This window comes from Notolabrus celidotus, chromosome 7, assembly GCF_009762535.1.
Source record: "Notolabrus celidotus isolate fNotCel1 chromosome 7, fNotCel1.pri, whole genome shotgun sequence".
Classification (NCBI taxonomy): Eukaryota; Metazoa; Chordata; class Actinopteri; order Labriformes; family Labridae; genus Notolabrus; species Notolabrus celidotus.
In genome coordinates, this window is record NC_048278.1 from 23,979,540 (window position 1) to 23,998,321 (window position 18,782).

At 39.9% G+C, this 18,782-nt stretch overlaps 1 protein-coding gene across 1 annotated transcript; it reads left to right on the plus strand.

The window, feature by feature from the left end:
• The first annotated feature begins 364 nt into the window (after positions 1 to 364).
• On the plus strand, positions 365 to 17,205 carry pdcd4a (programmed cell death 4a). The gene is made up of 11 exons (XM_034687520.1): positions 365 to 893; positions 7,678 to 7,980; positions 8,323 to 8,420; positions 10,529 to 10,642; positions 10,814 to 11,035; positions 11,252 to 11,349; positions 12,045 to 12,159; positions 13,686 to 13,793; positions 14,246 to 14,356; positions 14,483 to 14,622; positions 16,061 to 17,205. The coding sequence occupies exons 1-11, from the start codon at positions 848 to 850 to the stop codon at positions 16,110 to 16,112; spliced, it is 1,407 nt and encodes a 468-aa protein (XP_034543411.1). The 5' UTR covers positions 365 to 847; the 3' UTR covers positions 16,113 to 17,205.
• Positions 17,206 to 18,782: the final 1,577 nt, after the last annotated feature.

The window sequence follows — 18,782 nt, forward strand, 5'->3', positions numbered from 1 at the left end:
GGGTACGTGTTTCTAAAGCCAGACGTCAATCGACTGTTCTGACACCTACCCCCTCAGAGTGGTTTCAGACATTAAAAATGATAACAGAGAAGGTATCGGTGTTGTTGTGGATGTTTTTTTTTTTTTGAGGGTCATAAAGAGGCATCAGTGTCAGTTTCAGTCTGTTTCCCAGCCATTTAAAAACTCCTCATAGTGCCTTTAAATACGTAAGTAATAAATAAAATGCTTAAGGACTCATTTTCTTTCATTCGTTGGCTTTATATTAATCTTAAAGAATATCTGAGGATGATAGCTATGCATTACAGCAGGTTTTTTTTTTTCCTTCTCTGTGATTGGTTAGATTGGACCATCACCCACCCCTTCGACTGACCACTCCCCGTGCGCGTTTTCACCACGTGACCGAGCTGTGCTCGCTCTTGCAAAGTTAAAAACAGACTTTGTTTATCTTGCAGCCTGTTTGTTTGAAATGCTCTCCGACTAGTTAACCTACCTTACTTTCTTTACCCTTTTTCCTCTAGTCCCTGACTCTACTCTCCTCAGCCGTGCACACTGAGAGGAGTTTTACACCCGTAGCATTTAGCAGCCTCTCTGTAGCCTTTTCTGCTTTCTTTGTAATCATCTGGATCTTTATTATTTTATATTTTCTCCAGCTGATAACGGGCAGCAGGAAAACAGGGCTCAGGAATCAGGATTTTTCCTTTCCATCGCCTGTATAAACCTATATTACTCAACATTTTCTTCCTCCTTCGATCGGTTTTGCTGTCATTTTTTTGAAGGGATTTGTTGCAGGTCGACAGGAGGAGAAAGCACCGTGAATATTTTTTAAATCGAGCATTTGGTGAGCGCCATGGCGACTGAAGTGGATACGTGGTCCTCCGCTCCCCAAGCCGATGGTGAGTAATGAATTCAGCCAGGTTTCGTGCTACAATCATCGGCGCAGTCTGCAGGGAGCTACCGCGGGGCCTGGTGGCGTGCACTCCCGGATCCATTGTCCCCTGCATGGGATGGGCTGCAGTGAGGACTAGCCACACTTCACCATGTGCTCCTCCGTTAAAACCCTCACACACATACACGCACACACATCGAGGTCTGGTACAATCATTACTGCACACACGGCTGCAGCTCTGCACATTATGCAATGCAAAACCAAATAAACATCAAATGCATTTTTGATATTTCTTTGTGAGATTTCACATTGTGTTTGTTTTTGACTCCGTTTGCATTTAACCCTTTCGCGTGTCTGATTGGAGGAGGACACAATGCTCACTTCCGCTTTGTCAAGTTGTTGATTGCACACATTGAAGCAGCTGCGGAATGTATTCTTATTATCAGAAGAGACATTTATTGGCTGATTATTGTCGTTGTAAAAGTATAAACATGAGTTAGCATAGCAGTGCAGTTTTGGTTCCTCCTTTTTTTTCATTTTTTGGAACGGCCGGATGTTGTGGCTGTGGTTCCTCAATCACTTTCTTACATGTCAACACCATAGACTGTATAAAATAGGTCAACACAGGTTCTCACCCTATAGTTTATTTATTTGCACCTGGACGCAGGGAAGATGATGTCATACGTCCTTTCTCTGCATTAAATTATACATTGAGAGTGACGAAATGCTTGAAGGGCTTAATGGCTGTCAATATATGCAGCTTCAGGTTGCAGGTTTCTTTTTTTGTAAACACGCACTTTCTGTTCTCCATGTGTGTTTTGCATGTGAAAATCCATGTGTCCCATTTTTATTGTTACAGTGTCCCTGCAGCGCTTGTACTCTGCGCAGTGTCTCTGTTTGATACTTTAACTCATGGCACACCGAGTTCCGTGCTTTCCTCGCTTAGACAGCCGATGACGTCGACATGTATAGCCTAATATAAGAACCAATTGGAGCGCCTTACATAATCTGTACACTGTCCGTATTTAAGGTTACATAAGTAGTATACATGCATCGTCGGTACTGTAACCAGTCGTAGCTTTAACATCGTCGATGTGTGTTCACACGATAACACAGAAGTGAATAAGTGCATGCGAGACACTACCATTGACTGGCTATGGACCCCACGTGGTGTGTAATACGGCTGTGGTGGTGTCTCAGTGCACAGATGGGCTTTTCTCTATTTAATACAGTCTATGGCTTTTCTGCATTGGCCTTTTTCTGAAGAAAGGTTGGCCACGCTTGATTGAGCTGTACTCCGTTGATGAGGTGGACACGCACACACACATACACAAAAAACTGTCAAAGACTCCATTGTTTTGTGGGGGGAAAACAACTCCTCAATATGATGCAGGTCAGTCTGGGCACTGATCTCTCACAAAGCAGTATGGGGAATATAGAAAGCGTGCATGGTGAAGCACACAAATTGAATCAATAATTATTCTAAATGATTGGTGGATGCAAAACATATCAGCATAATATTAAAAAGTTCATTTTTAGTATCAGCAAATATGAAAATGTCTGCCTATATGTGAAGCTGACAAGGTGACTTGTTTTTGTGCCTGACAACAATGAGAGTCAACATGTTGGCAGCATGGATGTATTTGAAGGACAGCAAACCAAAAAACATTTGCAATGCTTATAAAGCACAAATTTGATTCTACATCTCAAGAACCATCAGCCTGGAGCATCGAGTTTCTGAAAAGTTGGAACAAAAAGTGTCTGTTCCAACAAAAACTTGTCAACAGCGTCTACTTCAGTTAAGAAGCACAGCTTTGTGCATTGTAAGAGCTTTTGCAGGTTAATTATGTAGTTTGCCGAGTATCACCCATGATGAGCTTGAAAACATTGGCATATCTGCAAAAATACAATGTGGTGCATTCCTCTAAATGATTGGATTTGCCTCATAGAACTTCCTCTTCATAAGACATAATAAGTGATTAGTTTCATACTTTCAAAAACTACTTTTAAATCCCTAGATTCTACCAGCTACAGCAACAGCACTCAGTACACTATAGTTATGACTGGTATCCAAAGCTACCATCTCTTTCATTCTGAAAGTTCTGGAATAATGCTAACACAATACAGCAATACTTAACTGATGAATCCAAAGACAATCAAAGAATGGCAGGAAGTTGCAGGATTATGAGGAAATCCATTTAGACAGATGTTTTATTTTTAAATCAAATATCAATATTTGGCACTAGGGATTTGATTATTCATTGTATTGCCAACTCGAGATCAATATATTGCCATACTGATATTTCGCCCCACTCTTACTTGGTAGCTTATTTCCTCTATCATACTTCGCAAGACGTGCACAGCCTGCTGCGGTTACGGAGACTTCTTTCATCACAGAAGCATAATGCTGAAAATGAAGAACTCAAAGCAGGCCTAGTATAACTATCTTGATTTTATATATATACGATAGACCTTTGGCATTAGACATAAGCTCTTTTGTGGTAGTACATTGAGTGTATTTAAAGCAGTGTTTCACCTCTGATAACCTGTGCTGCGTGGGTGAGTTTCTGGATTAACACAGATCAGGTCTTTGCTGTGATGAATGTCCTACAGATTCAGAATTAAAGCCCCGCAAGTGAGCATATTTACAGTCGTCCTTTGGGTAAATACATGCATTGAGAACAGCATGGAAGAAAAATCCCTGCTGCCTTAAATGTCAAGCCAGATCTTTTCGTGGCCTGATGGGTACACATTATGTTGTGCTCTTGCCCTCTCTTCTTCTGTTAACCCTCCTCCACCCTTCGTACATTTAAGATCACATGTTTGCACACTCCAACTGTTTACATTAAGATATCAATTTGAACTCAACCATCCATCCATCCATCCATCCAGAGTAGTACTTTGCAGCTGTATTTGTCTGAGTGTTGAAAACTTTATCTGACTCTTCAAGTATCTATGTTCTGATCTATTGTCGTCTTTATCTGCTGCTGCCACAGAGCAGCACAGTCAGCAAGAGTGATCAAGCTTCCATTAAATCTCTTTCATCGTTCATGACTCAAGACTCAAGCGATCGCTTCAGATGTTGTGACCTTTGTACTTGATTTGTCCTGTGTTTGTGGCCCGCTCCCGTACATAATGTACGTTTATGTGATGCATCTTAAACATGTTTTAAAGTCTCATTCGGCCCCCTTCCATTTACTGAAATGACAGTTAAACCTCCAGAACATCCACACCCTTTTCTCCTTTTTGAGAGACTATCACCCATGGCCACGTGCAGCAGGACAGTTTTTCACTTCTTATGCCCTGTATCATTGCACAGACGCTTATTTGACCACACAGGGCGCCATATGTTCTCGGTTATTTTTACTGTACAAGGGTTGACAGAGGAATAACAAGTTTTGTGGATACATTTTTACTCAGTTGACCTCTTTTATTTAGCCGTAAAACTGAGATTGAGGAGAGGAATAAAGAAAAGAAGGAACTGTGTGAAGGTGAAGAAAGGAAGCATTAGGATACCAAAATGGTGTCCTTTAGTTTCATTCTTCCGTCTCAGTCAGTGTGTGCAATCCTTTCAGTTTGATCGGTTTGTCTGCACAATCTTTGTCAGTTACTCCTACTTTCCCACCTCTTGCACAAACATGAAATGGTCAAATCAACATGTAAGGTTGATTTGGTGCACTTGTTGTTTTTGTCTTGAATTCAATGCAAAATTATGCAGATCCTCAGCTAAACAGGAACTTAAAGCTTAATGCAATTACACTATTTTTTTTATTTATTCCTAAATCAGAGCACATTGGGACTTCTTCTTTTTGAGAAATTTGCTAATTTGCTGGTGTAACACATCACTGTTTTTTCAGGTGCTGCCTCTTTCCAACGAAATATTGAAAGTGCTGGATGAAAATGATTCAAATTACATATCAAAAACCTTAATCTTGATCAAGTGCTTGTCACAAATCCAGCCCGTTTACTCATTCCAAAATTGAGGTTTAAGATGAGCACGGAGAATTTGAAAACAACATAGTAGTGCTCTGCATGTAGAAGTGAACACATACAATTAAGCTGCTGCATTTGATACACAAAGTCCCTTCAGACCCTCAGGGTCTCTTGCATGTGCAGTTGTAAAATCAAGGTCTGTCCCCTGGGAGAAATGTGAGCACTGCGCTCCACTGACCTCCCTCACATTCACAAACACTGCTACTGTACAGACACCTAAAACTGAATGCCTCAGCAGTGCTGCAGCGTCTCTCTGACTGTGGAAATCTCCCACACAGCATGTAGGGCAGAGGTCTACGCTGGCTTGCATCTCACTGTGTGTTTTAAAAAAAATCAGTTATCAGCAGGGGCTGCTTTTTAAAAAAACCTTTGTGTTGTGTTGAGTTTGTTGCTGCAGCAGCTTTACGAGACTGTGACAGTGACACATAGACCCACTTTCTGTTGAGTTAAACCATTTGAAACAGCAAAGTTGCAGATGTACTTGATCTCTGCTTTTTCTTCTGCCTGTTTTGCAACTCTTGACTTGGCAAACAGCAGTAACTTTTTTCTGCCTTCCCATATTTCTGCTCCTCTCCAATTGGCCTGTGTTTTATTTGGCCAGCTACAATTGGTTAGTTCCTTATTTACTGCGCTGGCAGGCCCTGTGACCTACATGAGGTAAGGAGGAGGAGGAGCAGCAAGAGGAGGAGATGACACATGGTCGGCTGTTTACAGTTTTCGAAGGCCAAGGGTGTGGTGCTGCACTTGGTACAACAGGTTAAATCAGGGAGGTGTCCTGCTTTGCTTAAAGGTGCTTCCTTTTCATCAGTTGTTTACTTCCCTGTGCAAACTGAAGCCACAAACATTTAACAACTGATGTTTGGGATTCCTGAAATACTTCTCCACATGCCTACTTTATGAATTCTGCCACTTTTTTGTACAAAGTTGCAAACAGTTTTTTTTTTTTTTTTAAATTCTGCACCAGAAGTTTAATGTGCAACTTTGGCTGCACACAAACTGCTGCTTGTTTGTTTGAACTGGGGCTTGGACATATTCCCTCCCTCTGAGTGGTTTTGTCCACGTGTCCTGTAATCTATAGGCCCAGAACTCCTCAAATTGCCATTTGAGGAGCGTGCATAAGGACTGAGAGTATTCATTACACCCTCAGACATTCCTCCTCCTCCGTCTTCTGCTCTCTCTCTCTCTCCCTCTCCCTCTCCCTCTCTCGCTCTCTCTCCCTCTCTCCCTCTCTCCCTCTCCCTCTCCCTCCCTCCTTTTCCTGCAGCCCTGTCATGTGACCAGTCATGGACCCAACCAGGCCATATGTAGTCAGGTCCACTCTAGCTGGTGCTCGCGAGAAGACAGAGAACTAAAACACTGGTGTCAGCATTTCTGCACCATGTGTTCCTCTCAGCTCCCTCCCATGCCTGCAGCTCTCTAGTCCCACTTGTTGTTGTCTCTGGAAGAAGCAAAGTAGCCAGTACTTCTCTTTTCCTAAACACAGTGTTCTCTTTACATGCACAGGATTAGCATAATAGTATCAAACAAGATCATATTGTAAACATTTGCGTGACCCTTTTTACCCACCGTATGGCTGCTGATAAAGCTGGTGAGTGTTCAACAATGCATGTGGTGAAACACACTGCCATCTTTTTTTGTTCTCGCTTTAGGGTGTGCAGAGCATGGCCGTGACACATGGAGATGAATGTAGCACATGCAGTCTAATTTGACTCTGCATGTTAAAGCTGTCTGTGTGCAGCTTGTTGAATGCACCTGATATTGATCTGTAATGTTTGCAGAGTCAATACAACTCAAAGCAATGCCTGCAAAATACAACTACGCCATTCTTTACTCTAGATCCAATTGTAAGGTGTATATCAAATTCTTCATGTAGTGCATTGAAACATGTATAGTGTTAGGCTTGGAGCCAGCCTCTGCGTTCGGAGCTGATCTGAACCTATAAAGTATTTTTACTGCAGCTTTTAATAACATTGTTTCACCAGTTGAATAATGAATTGCTCTGTAATTAACTTGTAAGTTTAAATGGGATCAAATATGCTCAGGTTGTAGAAAGAAATAAATCTTTCATCAGGGTTTATAACATAAGTATTTTGCATGGTGTGATTGTTATCACACCAAATAATGTTGTTTGTTGCAGAGGTCAGCACAGTAAAATGCAAGGGAGTCATGCTGCATTTTATATGGATTGTAGATGAAGTTGAGTTAGCCATAAATTCCTCTAGTTTGTATTACATTCAAAGAGAAATAGGAGTTCTTCCGTGAAGAGAGCAATGCCTACATGCACCGAGATGCATTACCCTTGAGCAGCTGCAGCCCACAGACTTGTTTGGCCACATTTCTCTGGGTTTTCAGATCTGAGTCATTCAAAACCCTCTGATTGTACCCTCTTGGATAACTTCCACATACACAGTCATGTTTAAGGATGTCATCGTCTATTGGAAAAGTAGCTAGTTTGCAATAAACAGCTATGGTTGAGAATAGAAGCTGAAAAGTTCTGTATTTCTTCTAAGCTCCAGACAACACTAAACAGACTCAAAACATCTGGAACAGCTTCACGCTGCTTTGCTCCCTATACTTATATTTTTCACACAGTCCCTTTTAAAGTTCTAACTGTACACTAGATTGAAGAAGCTGCTCTTATAAATACTTAAAACATTTGCCTGTTAAACTCTGACCCCTAGTTACTCAAAAAGCTATGTCTACTTGGTTGTCAGAATTGTCTCCAGTAGCTTGCATGTCTAGTCCCATTGTACCAGTATTCCGCATCCTCATCGATCCTTATTTTTTTCTGTCCATAGGGATGTTCTCCTATAATGAGAACGTGGCAGAGGCCAACCGCTCCTACAGCGGCGACGAGGACCCGCTTAACGAGGCGGAGGTGAACGGAAACTGGACGCCTCAGGAGAAAGCGCTCCATGAGGCGCGACTCAAAGCCAAAGCCAAGCGACGCCTGCGCAAGTCCTCATCCCGCAACTCCACCAGCGAGTCGTTCTCCGAGTCGGGAGATGTGGCAGGAGGCGACCCCAACAGTCCGAAGGGCAAAGTGAACACCAACGACCGCAAGTCCAGGACTGGCAAAGGCAGAGGCCTGCCAAAAAAGGGTACATCTCGAATAAAGTGGTGCATGCAGAATTGTGCTTGTTTGTTGTTTAGAAGCTGCTGCAGCCATTTTTAGAGAAGTTAAGAAACCAGTAACGCTGTGTCCAGAAAGTTGAAGAAACATGTGTCCTCTGCAATTGATGACCTCTAAAGAATAATGAACTCACCAGGTTAAGGTGTAAATACACAGCTGACAAGTATAATCTCAGCCTCTTTGTTGAAAATGTTAAGAAAAGCAGCACTAGTCAGCACATTTCAGGATAAAACATTAATATTTGCATCAATTGAGCTTAAATGACAATATGTAACCGTGAATTTCTGTTTTCTCTGTCACCTGTCTGCAGGTGGAGCGGGTGGTAAAGGAGTTTGGGGGGCTGCTGGGATGGTTTATGAAGACGAGGAGCCTGATGTACGAGACCCTAACTATGATGAATCTTCTCAGGTGAGTTGGACTTAGACGATGATTCACACTGACTCACTGTCTTCGAAATATGAAAATATGCTTATATATCTGAAAGAGTTTGGACTAAACTCACAAAAACTACAGACTTTTTGGTTGGTAAAGTTATTATTAGTACATTAGGGATCCCTAATTTAATGTTGTAGACAGAATGAAGGTGGGGAGAGATGCAAGTTTTCATGCAGCACACTAATTTTTGAATGCCATATAACTTTAATCGCTCATCAAAGAATATTGGACAAGAAATTGAAACTACGTCTAGCCTTTAATGTGAAAGTGTTGTGAAATCGTATGCAGCCACACGGTTGAAGTAGGACTGCTACCAAAAATAATTTTTATATTGACAAATCTTAGTTATTCACTGAATTCTCCACAGGGACAGTTGAGGAGAGACAGGAAGTGGGAGAGAGAGAGAGAGAAAATTTAACTCTAAATACGTTTCTTGAAAAATATAACATAAAAATTTCCTGAGTATTAGCAATCTGACATGTTTATACCACCAATGAAACGGCCTGTCCAGCAGAGGTTAGTTACTGCAGTTGTTGTCAGTGGGACCTGCTGTGTGGAGCAGCTTTTTGTTCCAAAGAGGCCCACTGATCAAAGCTGCGGCATGTTGCAGGACTCCTTTTATTACTTGTGTCAAACAAACATGCTGATGTTGTTGCTGTAACAGTAAAAATAAAAAGCAGGCTCTGCTTTGTGAACAAGATAATGACTGTCCACTCTCACACAAAAGGCATGCACACTCTTGAATCTCTGATGAATCACACAATTTGTTAAGTCTCATATGAAGCAAAATCAAAGCACAGTTTTGGACATTCAAACTGAATGTATTTGGAAATGCTGCAATGTTCTATCAAAGTCCACATGATTTTATCTGGAGCTCATTCCAAACACGCCTACTCACATTATTTCTCATCCAGATGGCTGTGTCCCATCACAATCAACAGTATCTTTTAATCTTTAACCCGCTTATCAAACAAATGCTCTGAGCAAGTTTGCTTGTTCCCCCGTTATGGCAGTAGGGACTGAATTGCAGAGTGAGAACGGTGCGTCTGTCAGTAAGATGTCAATAATGTCTGAGGCTGAGACCGGTGTGATTTGGCCTCGAATGCTGTGGAAAGATGTCAGTGTGTTAACAGGGAACTGGGTCAGAGTGGTACGGGAAAAAACCTCACAGGGCATGTGCAGACACTGACCTTCGAATCTTGATACTGATTACAGATTTCCAAATAGAACAGAACAGGTCATCGCGTCCCCGTGGAAAGTGACGAAATGTTGAAATAGTTTCAGCAGCCCTGTAATGGCTTCTAGTAAGCGTAATCTGCTGCACATATGCTAACACCAAAAAAAAAAGAAGCATCTTCTTGCTGAGAAGTCGAACACTAGTCCAGTCTTTTGCCTGTTCTTGGCAGTAAATGGTTGTTTTGGTTCTCTTCCATCACCCTTTAACTTTAACAATCGCTTCATACAACAGGGGAAAATACAGGAAAGTGAATCAGCCTTTTTGACTGCTGGCTTTATTCCGTCTTTGTACTCATATTTGTTTTCCTGTTAGACAAACATTGGCTTATCAAAGAGGGCGTCAAGAGCACAATTAGTACTTTTTAATGCTCTAAATTTTATTGAGCTTAAAATTGGTAGCACATTTTTCCCTTTCAAAACAGCCAAAGTAGTCTGTCCATAATCTTTTCAGTGTGTGTCTGTACGATTGTTGGTTTATGAACCCTCACTTTTGTCCTCTGGGTTAAACGAAACTCTCACTTGGAAGTTAGTTGGACCTGTTTATGACTCAAATTCTTGAGAAGTAAAGCAGCAGAGACTAAAAACACAGGCAGTTTAAAAAAAAGACAGACCGAGATCTCAGTTTACAATGCCATGTCACAACTTTTACGACCTGGACCCTTGACAAGATCATTTCTTGATAGCATACATTTCTCATTTTTTAGACGCCAACTAGTCTGCTCTGTGGTATTTTTTACATTCCATGAACAATGCAAGATGTGAAAGTTGTGAAAATAAGTCCAATCCTGTTGATCTTATTTAAACTGATGTTATTTATATGTTTGTTTGTTTGTTTGCATGCACAGGGAGACACAGTCTATGCAAAAGTTGTTCCTGTGGTCGATGAGAAGGAACTGGAAAAGATGGTCAACCCGATCGTACAGGAGTACTTTGAACATGGAGACACAAAAGAGGTCCAGGTAAACACGGTGTTCATCTTCACTTCTCTCAGTGCATGCTGTCTCTCAGTGTGTAAATAAAATGGTGTATAACTTAAGTGATGGAGAGCTTGAATATGTTAAAAGTGTACACTGATCAAGACCGCACAATGTCTGAACCTTCTCACTGCCCCCCCCCCCCTCTCTGCTCAGACATTGTTAAGGGAGCTGAACCTGGGCCCGCACAAGTACGAGTTCTCCTCCCTGGCTGTGTCCCTGTCCCTGGAGGGGAAGGCCAGCCACAGAGAGCTGACCTCCCGCCTGCTGTCAGATCTGACGGGCAAGGTACTGTCACAGAACGACATGGGCCGAGCTTTCGACAAGATCCTGAAAGAGCTGCCAGACCTCATACTGGACACACCAGAGGCCCCGCAGGTACACAAGAAAGTGGCTGTTTGAGCCTCAGATTTCAGTTGGAATTTGTGTTATATACGTTAAGAGACCAGAATGTAAAGTTTGATACTGGAAGAATGCTTGTAGATATGATATGATTGCTATTATAACTTGCTACTATTGCTACTAAAACTCAAAACAGGTGTGGAGATGAATCCAGAATTAAAAGATGTGTTGTGTAATGTGCTGTTTTTTTAGATGTTGGGCCAGTTTATAGCCAGAGCCATAGCAGACCACATCCTTCCAATGTCCTTCCTGGACTATTACAAGGGTAAAGTGGACTGTGAGCATGCCAGGTGAGCCTAATTTATTTAAACTTTTGCACATTGAAAACTTAAAGAAACTGTTTATATAACAATATTAAGTAAAATTTGAATGTAGATGTAGTAAGGTCACTTTGAATGTTTGTGCTAAAATGTACCATGACCTTTTTTTCCAAATTGTTATATTAATTGTAATTCTTTCACCCTATGAACTTTTCTGCAGAAGAGGATTCGGGCCACTGAAACATACCTTCTGTTTTTTTTTTGTTTTTTTTTAACTGCGAGATAAAAGTCAAAAATATCATTTTAACCCTATCATTTTTGGAAAAAAAGTCAAAATTTTGTGATTTATGTTTAATTGTATTTTTATTCTGAGAATTTTTATTTTTTTTAATTAATTGAATAAAAATAAAACAAAATTACACCTTCATTTTTTTTTTCTCTTGCCCCGTCTCCCTCAAAAATATGTTTTTATTTCACCGGCCCTTATCCTCTTATGTAATTTTTCTCTATCACTAGTTTACTATAGTTATTTTTTCCTTCTTTTGTGAGCTACTGTAACAAGTAAAGGATCGAGAAATCTTATCTTTAAAGTTAACATTACAGATTCAGATAAGATGACAGCCTGAACTGATGCTACTGAAAAAAACTGCACTTAATTTGTGTTTGCTCATTTTGGTGCTACAGCAATCATTTACATATATATATATATATATATATACTTTTAGAGTGGCTTTAGACCGAGCTGCGGTGCTGCTGACCATGAAGAGGGAGATGATGCGTCTAGATAACGTGTGGGGTGTAGGCGGAGGCCAGAGACCTGTTAAACATCTCATCAAAGAGGTGAGCTCAGGCCACACGGGGAGAACACGGCTTGAAAACTAATGTCACTTGCTCATTTCCATGTTTCAAACATGTAATCCCTAACACCCTGGGTCACACTCTTTAGCATCGACAAGCCCTGCGTCTTTATTGACGTTATATTAGTGAACAGAAGGCAGGAATGCATACCGGGTAGGGAGCCACAGAGCTGGCTCTCTGCTATGCTGCTGTGTCAGCAGAACACTTTTCTCCCCTGAGAAGAGCAAAAACGAGGGCACAGGAGGGGCCAACACAGATACACACCCAAGTCTTCAACTGATATACAAACACACACACTCTTTCACTGTTCATTACACACCATGTGCTCTTCGCTTTGTATTTGTTTATAACTATTGTTCCTTGATCTGGATTTTCTGGATTTTTTCTGTACCGATGTGGGTGTGGATAGTGTGGGAGTATTAAAGAGTACATCTTGTAAATTGTGGGTTATGCAAGATTAAGAGGGACTTTGTGCATGTTTAGAAAAGAGCCAGAGTGGTCAGTGAGTGTGTTGGCATTTTGTAAGCTTCAGAAGCCTTCAGACCTGCAGGCTCTCCTGTCCAGTTAGGTTTCCTGTCCACTTGTGTGCAAATTCAGGGCAAACATTCTGAGCTGCAGGAGGCTTTTTTTGTGCTTTGTTATTGTTGTGCAGTATCCTCTTATTCTCCTGTCACTCCCCTCCTGCCTGTCCACATTTCATCTCCTCATGTTAGATCTCTTTGCAATCTGATGCTCAACCACACATTCTCAGCTTGATGACCCACATTTGACTCACAATTGTTTGTTTTGCTGGAGGGTTTCACACTTGTTGCTTCAATCCTGCTTCTCTCATTTTTCTTGGGGCATGACTAATTGGTCCATAAATACATTTTAAGCAAATGTGTGACATAGTGAAGCATTGCTAGCAAATGAGACTAAAGGATTCAAGGTACAGCCCCCAAACAAAAGTGTTGTCTATTAGTCAGAGTTCAATTTCTCAGGGAGGTCAGACATGAGGGCAAGTTTTTTTATTTCCCCAGGAATTCAGGTTATTGCTGGAGTAAATCCCCAAATCTACAGTGGATTGATGGAATACTTAAGAGTTGGGTACCTACAGGTGCTGTGGAGCTCTCTGTTCAGCTCTTCTGTCTCAATTCAGTCCTGTGAGAATAAAGAGTGTTTTAAAGCTTTGATACTATGTAAATTATCCAAGCAAATAGAGGGTTTATCCTAAATAAAGCTGGGGAAGCAACAAGATGAAAAGCAGTGCTGAAGTACAGCAGCATTATTTAATTCTTAACAGTAAGATGCTACCAGAAATCCATCCACAGTCATCACTCTGTTGCTCTCATTTTCGTCTATCTTTTAGTCTTCATTTTCTTTTAGTCTTTAGTCTCTTTTAGTCTCTGCAGGAGGAAAAAAACTGTCAATACCAACAGGTCCTTCTTCATTCCATCTGTGTTTGATGCAGTTTGAAAACGAGAAGACATGTTTGTTTGTTTTTTACAATTTGTGTGTCTGTGTTGCAGATGAACCTCCTGCTCAAGGAGTACCTGATATCAGGTGATGTGTCAGAGGCAGAACGCTGTCTGAGGGACCTTGAGGTCCCACACTTCCACCACGAGTTGGTCTATGAGGTACTGAAGACATGATGCAGACTATTTCAGCAGTCTTTGTTTGAATTGTTTGGATTTATGGTGCGAAAAAAACAGACTTCTTCACATATTAACCATACAAACCTTAAGAAAATGAAATAAAGAAAAAACAAAAAAGGGAAAACACTTGAGAGAAAGAATAAATCATACATTTCTCCATGTTATGTTACCTTTTGTTAATACCATCTACAAATTCCTCTAAAAGTTAAATAGGTTTGCACAATATGAACTACTGCACTTACACCCTCTCCTGTCTCCCATAATGAAAGAAAAATGGCAGATATTGCCACCAAGTGGTAAAAATATGCATCTACACATTTCAAAAAACTTCCTTTAGATCATTGCTGAGTGATTCTGCTAGGGTCCTGCAATTAGATGATTGCAGCACAGTCCTCCTTCTCACTCATACGAAGTGTTTGATGATTGTTTTTCAGGCTATAGTGATGGTGCTGGAGTCAAAGGGAGACACAGCCAGTCACATGATCATCAAGCTGCTGCAGTCCTTCTGGAAAACGGGCCTCATCACTGTGGATCAGATGAATAGGGTTGGTGCCTTTTTTAAATTTTCATTAACTAGTTGTTAGTCCAATTCATGTGAAATGAATCTTTCTCAAAGACGTGGTCGTAACAATATTAACATCTACTCGTTGTGTACACTGTGTCCCTTGCAGGGCTTCCAGCGTGTCTATAACGAGCTCCCTGAAATCAACTTGGATGTACCGCATGCTCACTCCCTCATGGAGACCTTTGTGGACCTCTGCTACCAGGAGGCTGTCATCACCAAGCAGCTGAGGGACGCCTATCCCTCTAGGTTAGTTATCCATCAATTACTAATGATTACCATGGCAATATTACATTTAGATTGTTCTTAAAGACTCTGGAAATGTAAATGGAATGTTTAAAATTCAAATAGAAAAAGCACTGTTCAAAAACAGCTTATTTTCCAGTTCAGACCATTTCTCAGGACTGTGTGGGTGTGGCAGCTAACTTTTTGATTGACAGGTCAAGAGAGAGTTCACAGCCTGCATGTTTGAGTCGTCTGACTCTGAATCTAAAGACATAAAAACTCCAGAATCTGAAAATAATTCATTTCAAATGGTCTCTGAGAGCTCAGTTACAAAATACTCCACCACAGTTGGAAGAGAGCAGGGAGACAGCTATACAGACAGATTACAGGCAGTATGTGATTAGCAAACAAGCTAACAGCATGCTACAACAACACTGAGAGGAGTGTGCTTAGACATCAGGAGAGGAGACGGTCTGAGCAGGAGCAGAGTAGTTTTGTTGAACATGTGTGCACATGACTCAGTGTTTTCTTAATGATTGGTTAGATATTTATTTCGTCATAAATATCCAAGTTAACCCTGCCTTCTTTATCCTAGTGTTAGAACGTTATCAAAAACTTGACTGAGAATACTTCAAAAATAGATTACTTCATATGGAAAGCTCAGTTCTATTATTTTGAATATATATAATAGTTTGTACATGTGACTTTAAATATCATTAGGTAGTACTTTTTTGTTGATTTTGGGTTACCAGAGGCTCAAAAATAAATTAAACAAACAGAAGTTTGCCTGTCTCTCAATACTTCCCAAATTCAACTACCTCATACGTGACTCCCTGCCTGAACCTTGTTCCATTTTTAACATGAAGACGACAAATGTACCCTTTGTTATTTTAATATAGGCTATGATCATCTTCTGTAACACATGGACTTTTAAGCAACGTTTCTTGAACAGGAGTAAAAGGTGTTATTTTGGAACTGTTTATAGCCGTTTAATTTAGTTTGATGTAATTTGAGTGTATTTTATTTGGGCAATGCATTAATATATTATACTTCCTTACTCTATTGCAATAATGGAAATGGAGAGGTTTCTTGTCTAAAACCTTGACTGTCTTCTTAAAAAGAGACTTGATGGGTTTTAACGTACTGACTGGGATTGAGATGTACTTAAGGGCAAAGGCAGTTAATAATTTTCACAAGATGAAAGTGTGGAATTGAACTACAGGAACCATGTTACAGGCATTGAAGGATAATGTTAACCACTCTCAAGATAAGGCTTATTGATTTGCTTTCAATAGTTTGGAGCTCTATGGCACAAAAAAAGCTTAACTGACTACAAATGGTGAATTTTTGTTTTTGTTTTCCAAAGGAGTTTTTGACTCAACACAAACACTTAACATTTAATACCGTTGGATACATACAATAAATACCCAAACATGTTTTGGTACTCTGTTTCATCCACTAGAGGGCGGAAGCGTTTTGTCAGCGAAGGAGACGGAGGAGTGATCAAGAGCTAATCTACAAAAGGAAAAGGCAGAGCAGGAGGAGGAGGAGGAGGAGGAGGGGTGTCTACACGTTCATGCACCGTGTTTCTGCTCCGGCATGTCCCCCCCCCCCCCGAACCGGACATGCTGGCAGCCTCAAGTTTCCTTATTCTTCTCAAAAATGTTGTCATTACAGAAACCAGCGTTGACGTTTGGTGAGACTAGACTGAAGAGTGGCTTTGGGCGTTCAGTTCTCTTCATCTTGTTAATCAATGTTTTTGACTTTTTCTTTTGTAAGAATATTCTTTGTTATGGGGTTTGATGTGCCCCCCTCTCCCCACAGTCTTTATTCCTGTTTCTGGAGAAAAGTTGAAGCCAGAGATAGAATAACAAGGCTGAGGATTGTGGAAGAAAAAAATTGGGGTCATTTTGTTTTTGCTTTGCTTCACCTGTCGTTAAGTCTATTTTTATGTACCGCATTATAAATGAGAGAAGAGCACTTAAAAGAAAGAGCTAACTGTACAGTCAGTGGGCCTGTAGAAATTCAGCTCAGCATAACCTTTTTTTTCTGCCACCAATGATGTGAAATTGTATCAAGGACAACATGCTTTGTAGGTTCAAGTGGTTCTATTGATCCTTTCTGAACAATGTTGTTTTTTTTCTCTCTCAGTGTGTCATTGGTTCTTGGTCTCTGAGGCCAAATGTTCACTTTGTAAAGCACAGCAGTTGAAGCAAAGAGTGTTTTGGAACTGTTCTGGGGGTGATTAGTTGGTACAACACATTAATATACTTTTTAAATATAAAGAATAAATTGGGGTTAATCTGTGTAAAAAGAATAATTAAGTAGTTTAATTTTGAGCACTCTGGCTTTGTTTGTGGTTAATAAATACAAAGTTCACAAAGTCAGCTTTTTTTTTTATGTACAGGTTGAAGACGTCCGTTAAAAGAAGAGTCTTTCTTGGAAATTGTCTCTAAACCTGCTAAATGGCAACCATACTTTTCAGAATAATAGGTCAGGCATATTCAGACTGTCCTGCCACTGTTTGTAAGAGTTTTACATGTTGACCAAAGTTAAATATGTTGCAACAAAAATATATTTCATTCATTAAAAAAGCAAAATCATAAAGCTTCTGTATGTTTTTGTTCATGATGACAGACTGTTGATGATTTGTCACGTTTAGTACAGTTGTACTAAAATTGCATCCATTGATCAGTTGTTTTTCACATTTTTGTCTTTAACTTGTAACTTCTCTTGTCTCTATCTCTCTGTCTTTGACTTACAATGAGGGCAGGTGTAAAAATGTCAAGACTTGCACTTGTCTCTGCGCAGCAGTTTGAGGCCAAAGTTTGGATTACTAACTCTTCTCTCAGCTTATGGTACATCTAAGATACCTGCTCTGTGTCGACATAGCACAGTTATGTTATGTCTAATGCCAAGTGTAAATAACTGGTCAAGGGATATTATGTTTAATGGTTAATATTTAGAATCGGGTGTTATTCGTGGGACACATTCATGCATGCAGTCATCTCCAAATAGAGGCTAATGTTGATGTTTTGTATTCCTACAGTCATCTTTGTACTATTGACACATTTTGGATTAGCAAACTGTTCATAACACACTCCCATACATAAGAAAATCATATATATATTTCAATAAAATTACATATTTCCCTCAAAATGATATTTTTGGGTGTTTCTTCAGTTTTATGTTCCAACATTGCTGAAATTTGTTAATCAGAGGCAGATCCCAAGGGTCGGCCAAGAGTGGCATGGACACTCTTAAGTGTAACTGGCCACTCCAAAATCCACAACTAGCTTTTTGCTTTTAGCTTTTTGCCTTGGTAGAGGCAGGACTTCTATGTATGTTAAATTAGCACATTAGCACATAAGCACATTTCCTTTTTGAGTACTTCAAATTGTAACTTTGGATATCTTACACCATTGGTTAAAGATACAGTGTGTTTCATTTAGGAAATAAGCACAATGCTTAATTGGTAGACATTTAAAGAAATTAGTGTTTCATCACCTGCATATAAAATATATATATATACAAGTCAGCAACATACAAATGTTTAGATTCAGGGTATTCAAATGAGGATTTCAGTCTAGAATCTGACTGCTAGATATTGCTAAATATTCAGATTGATACACACTGTACCTTTAAGCATACAATGCAAATATGCAGCTGTTTAGTTGCTTTATATATAAAAAATTGAATACAGGAATAGAATGTGTTTGATGCTTTGATTTTAGTGGCTGAGGTAGATTTTATGAGTGAACAGAAATGGTAAATAATTGATTCCATTTACACATGGGTGCACATATAAATTCATGGCACCCATGTGTAAATTGGTGTCAAGATGGGTCTCTCCAGTCAAAAAGTCTGAAACCGCCCCTGCTGATTTATTTTATTTTTCACTTAAAAGGACCATGCATATTAATTAACACTTCTGTAAATATGTCAGAATTAGCCAAAAGGCTAGTTTACATCCGTAGTCCCTTGCCAGATATTAAAAAGGCTCCCTAAAAATATCAAGATTAAACAAAAACAAAAAATAAAATAAAATCAAAATAAGAAGGGAGAGGAGAAAACAAACCACAAAAAAGAAAAAGAAAAAGAAAGAAAAGTACAAATAGCACCATTCGATAAAAATGACTAAAATCTACATAAGGACATGATATGACCGTCTTTGAGAAAGTGGC

Excerpts from the sequence above, each read along its gene's own strand:
- pdcd4a (XM_034687520.1), top strand. The coding sequence starts at position 848 with ATGGCGACTGAAGTGGATACGTGGTCCTCCGCTCCCCAAGCCGATG. Across the intron at positions 894-7,677 it reads CTCCGCTCCCCAAGCCGATG|GGATGTTCTCCTATAATGAG; the intron begins GTGAGTAATGAA and ends TTCTGTCCATAG. Across the intron at positions 13,794-14,245 it reads ACCACGAGTTGGTCTATGAG|GCTATAGTGATGGTGCTGGA; the intron begins GTACTGAAGACA and ends ATTGTTTTTCAG.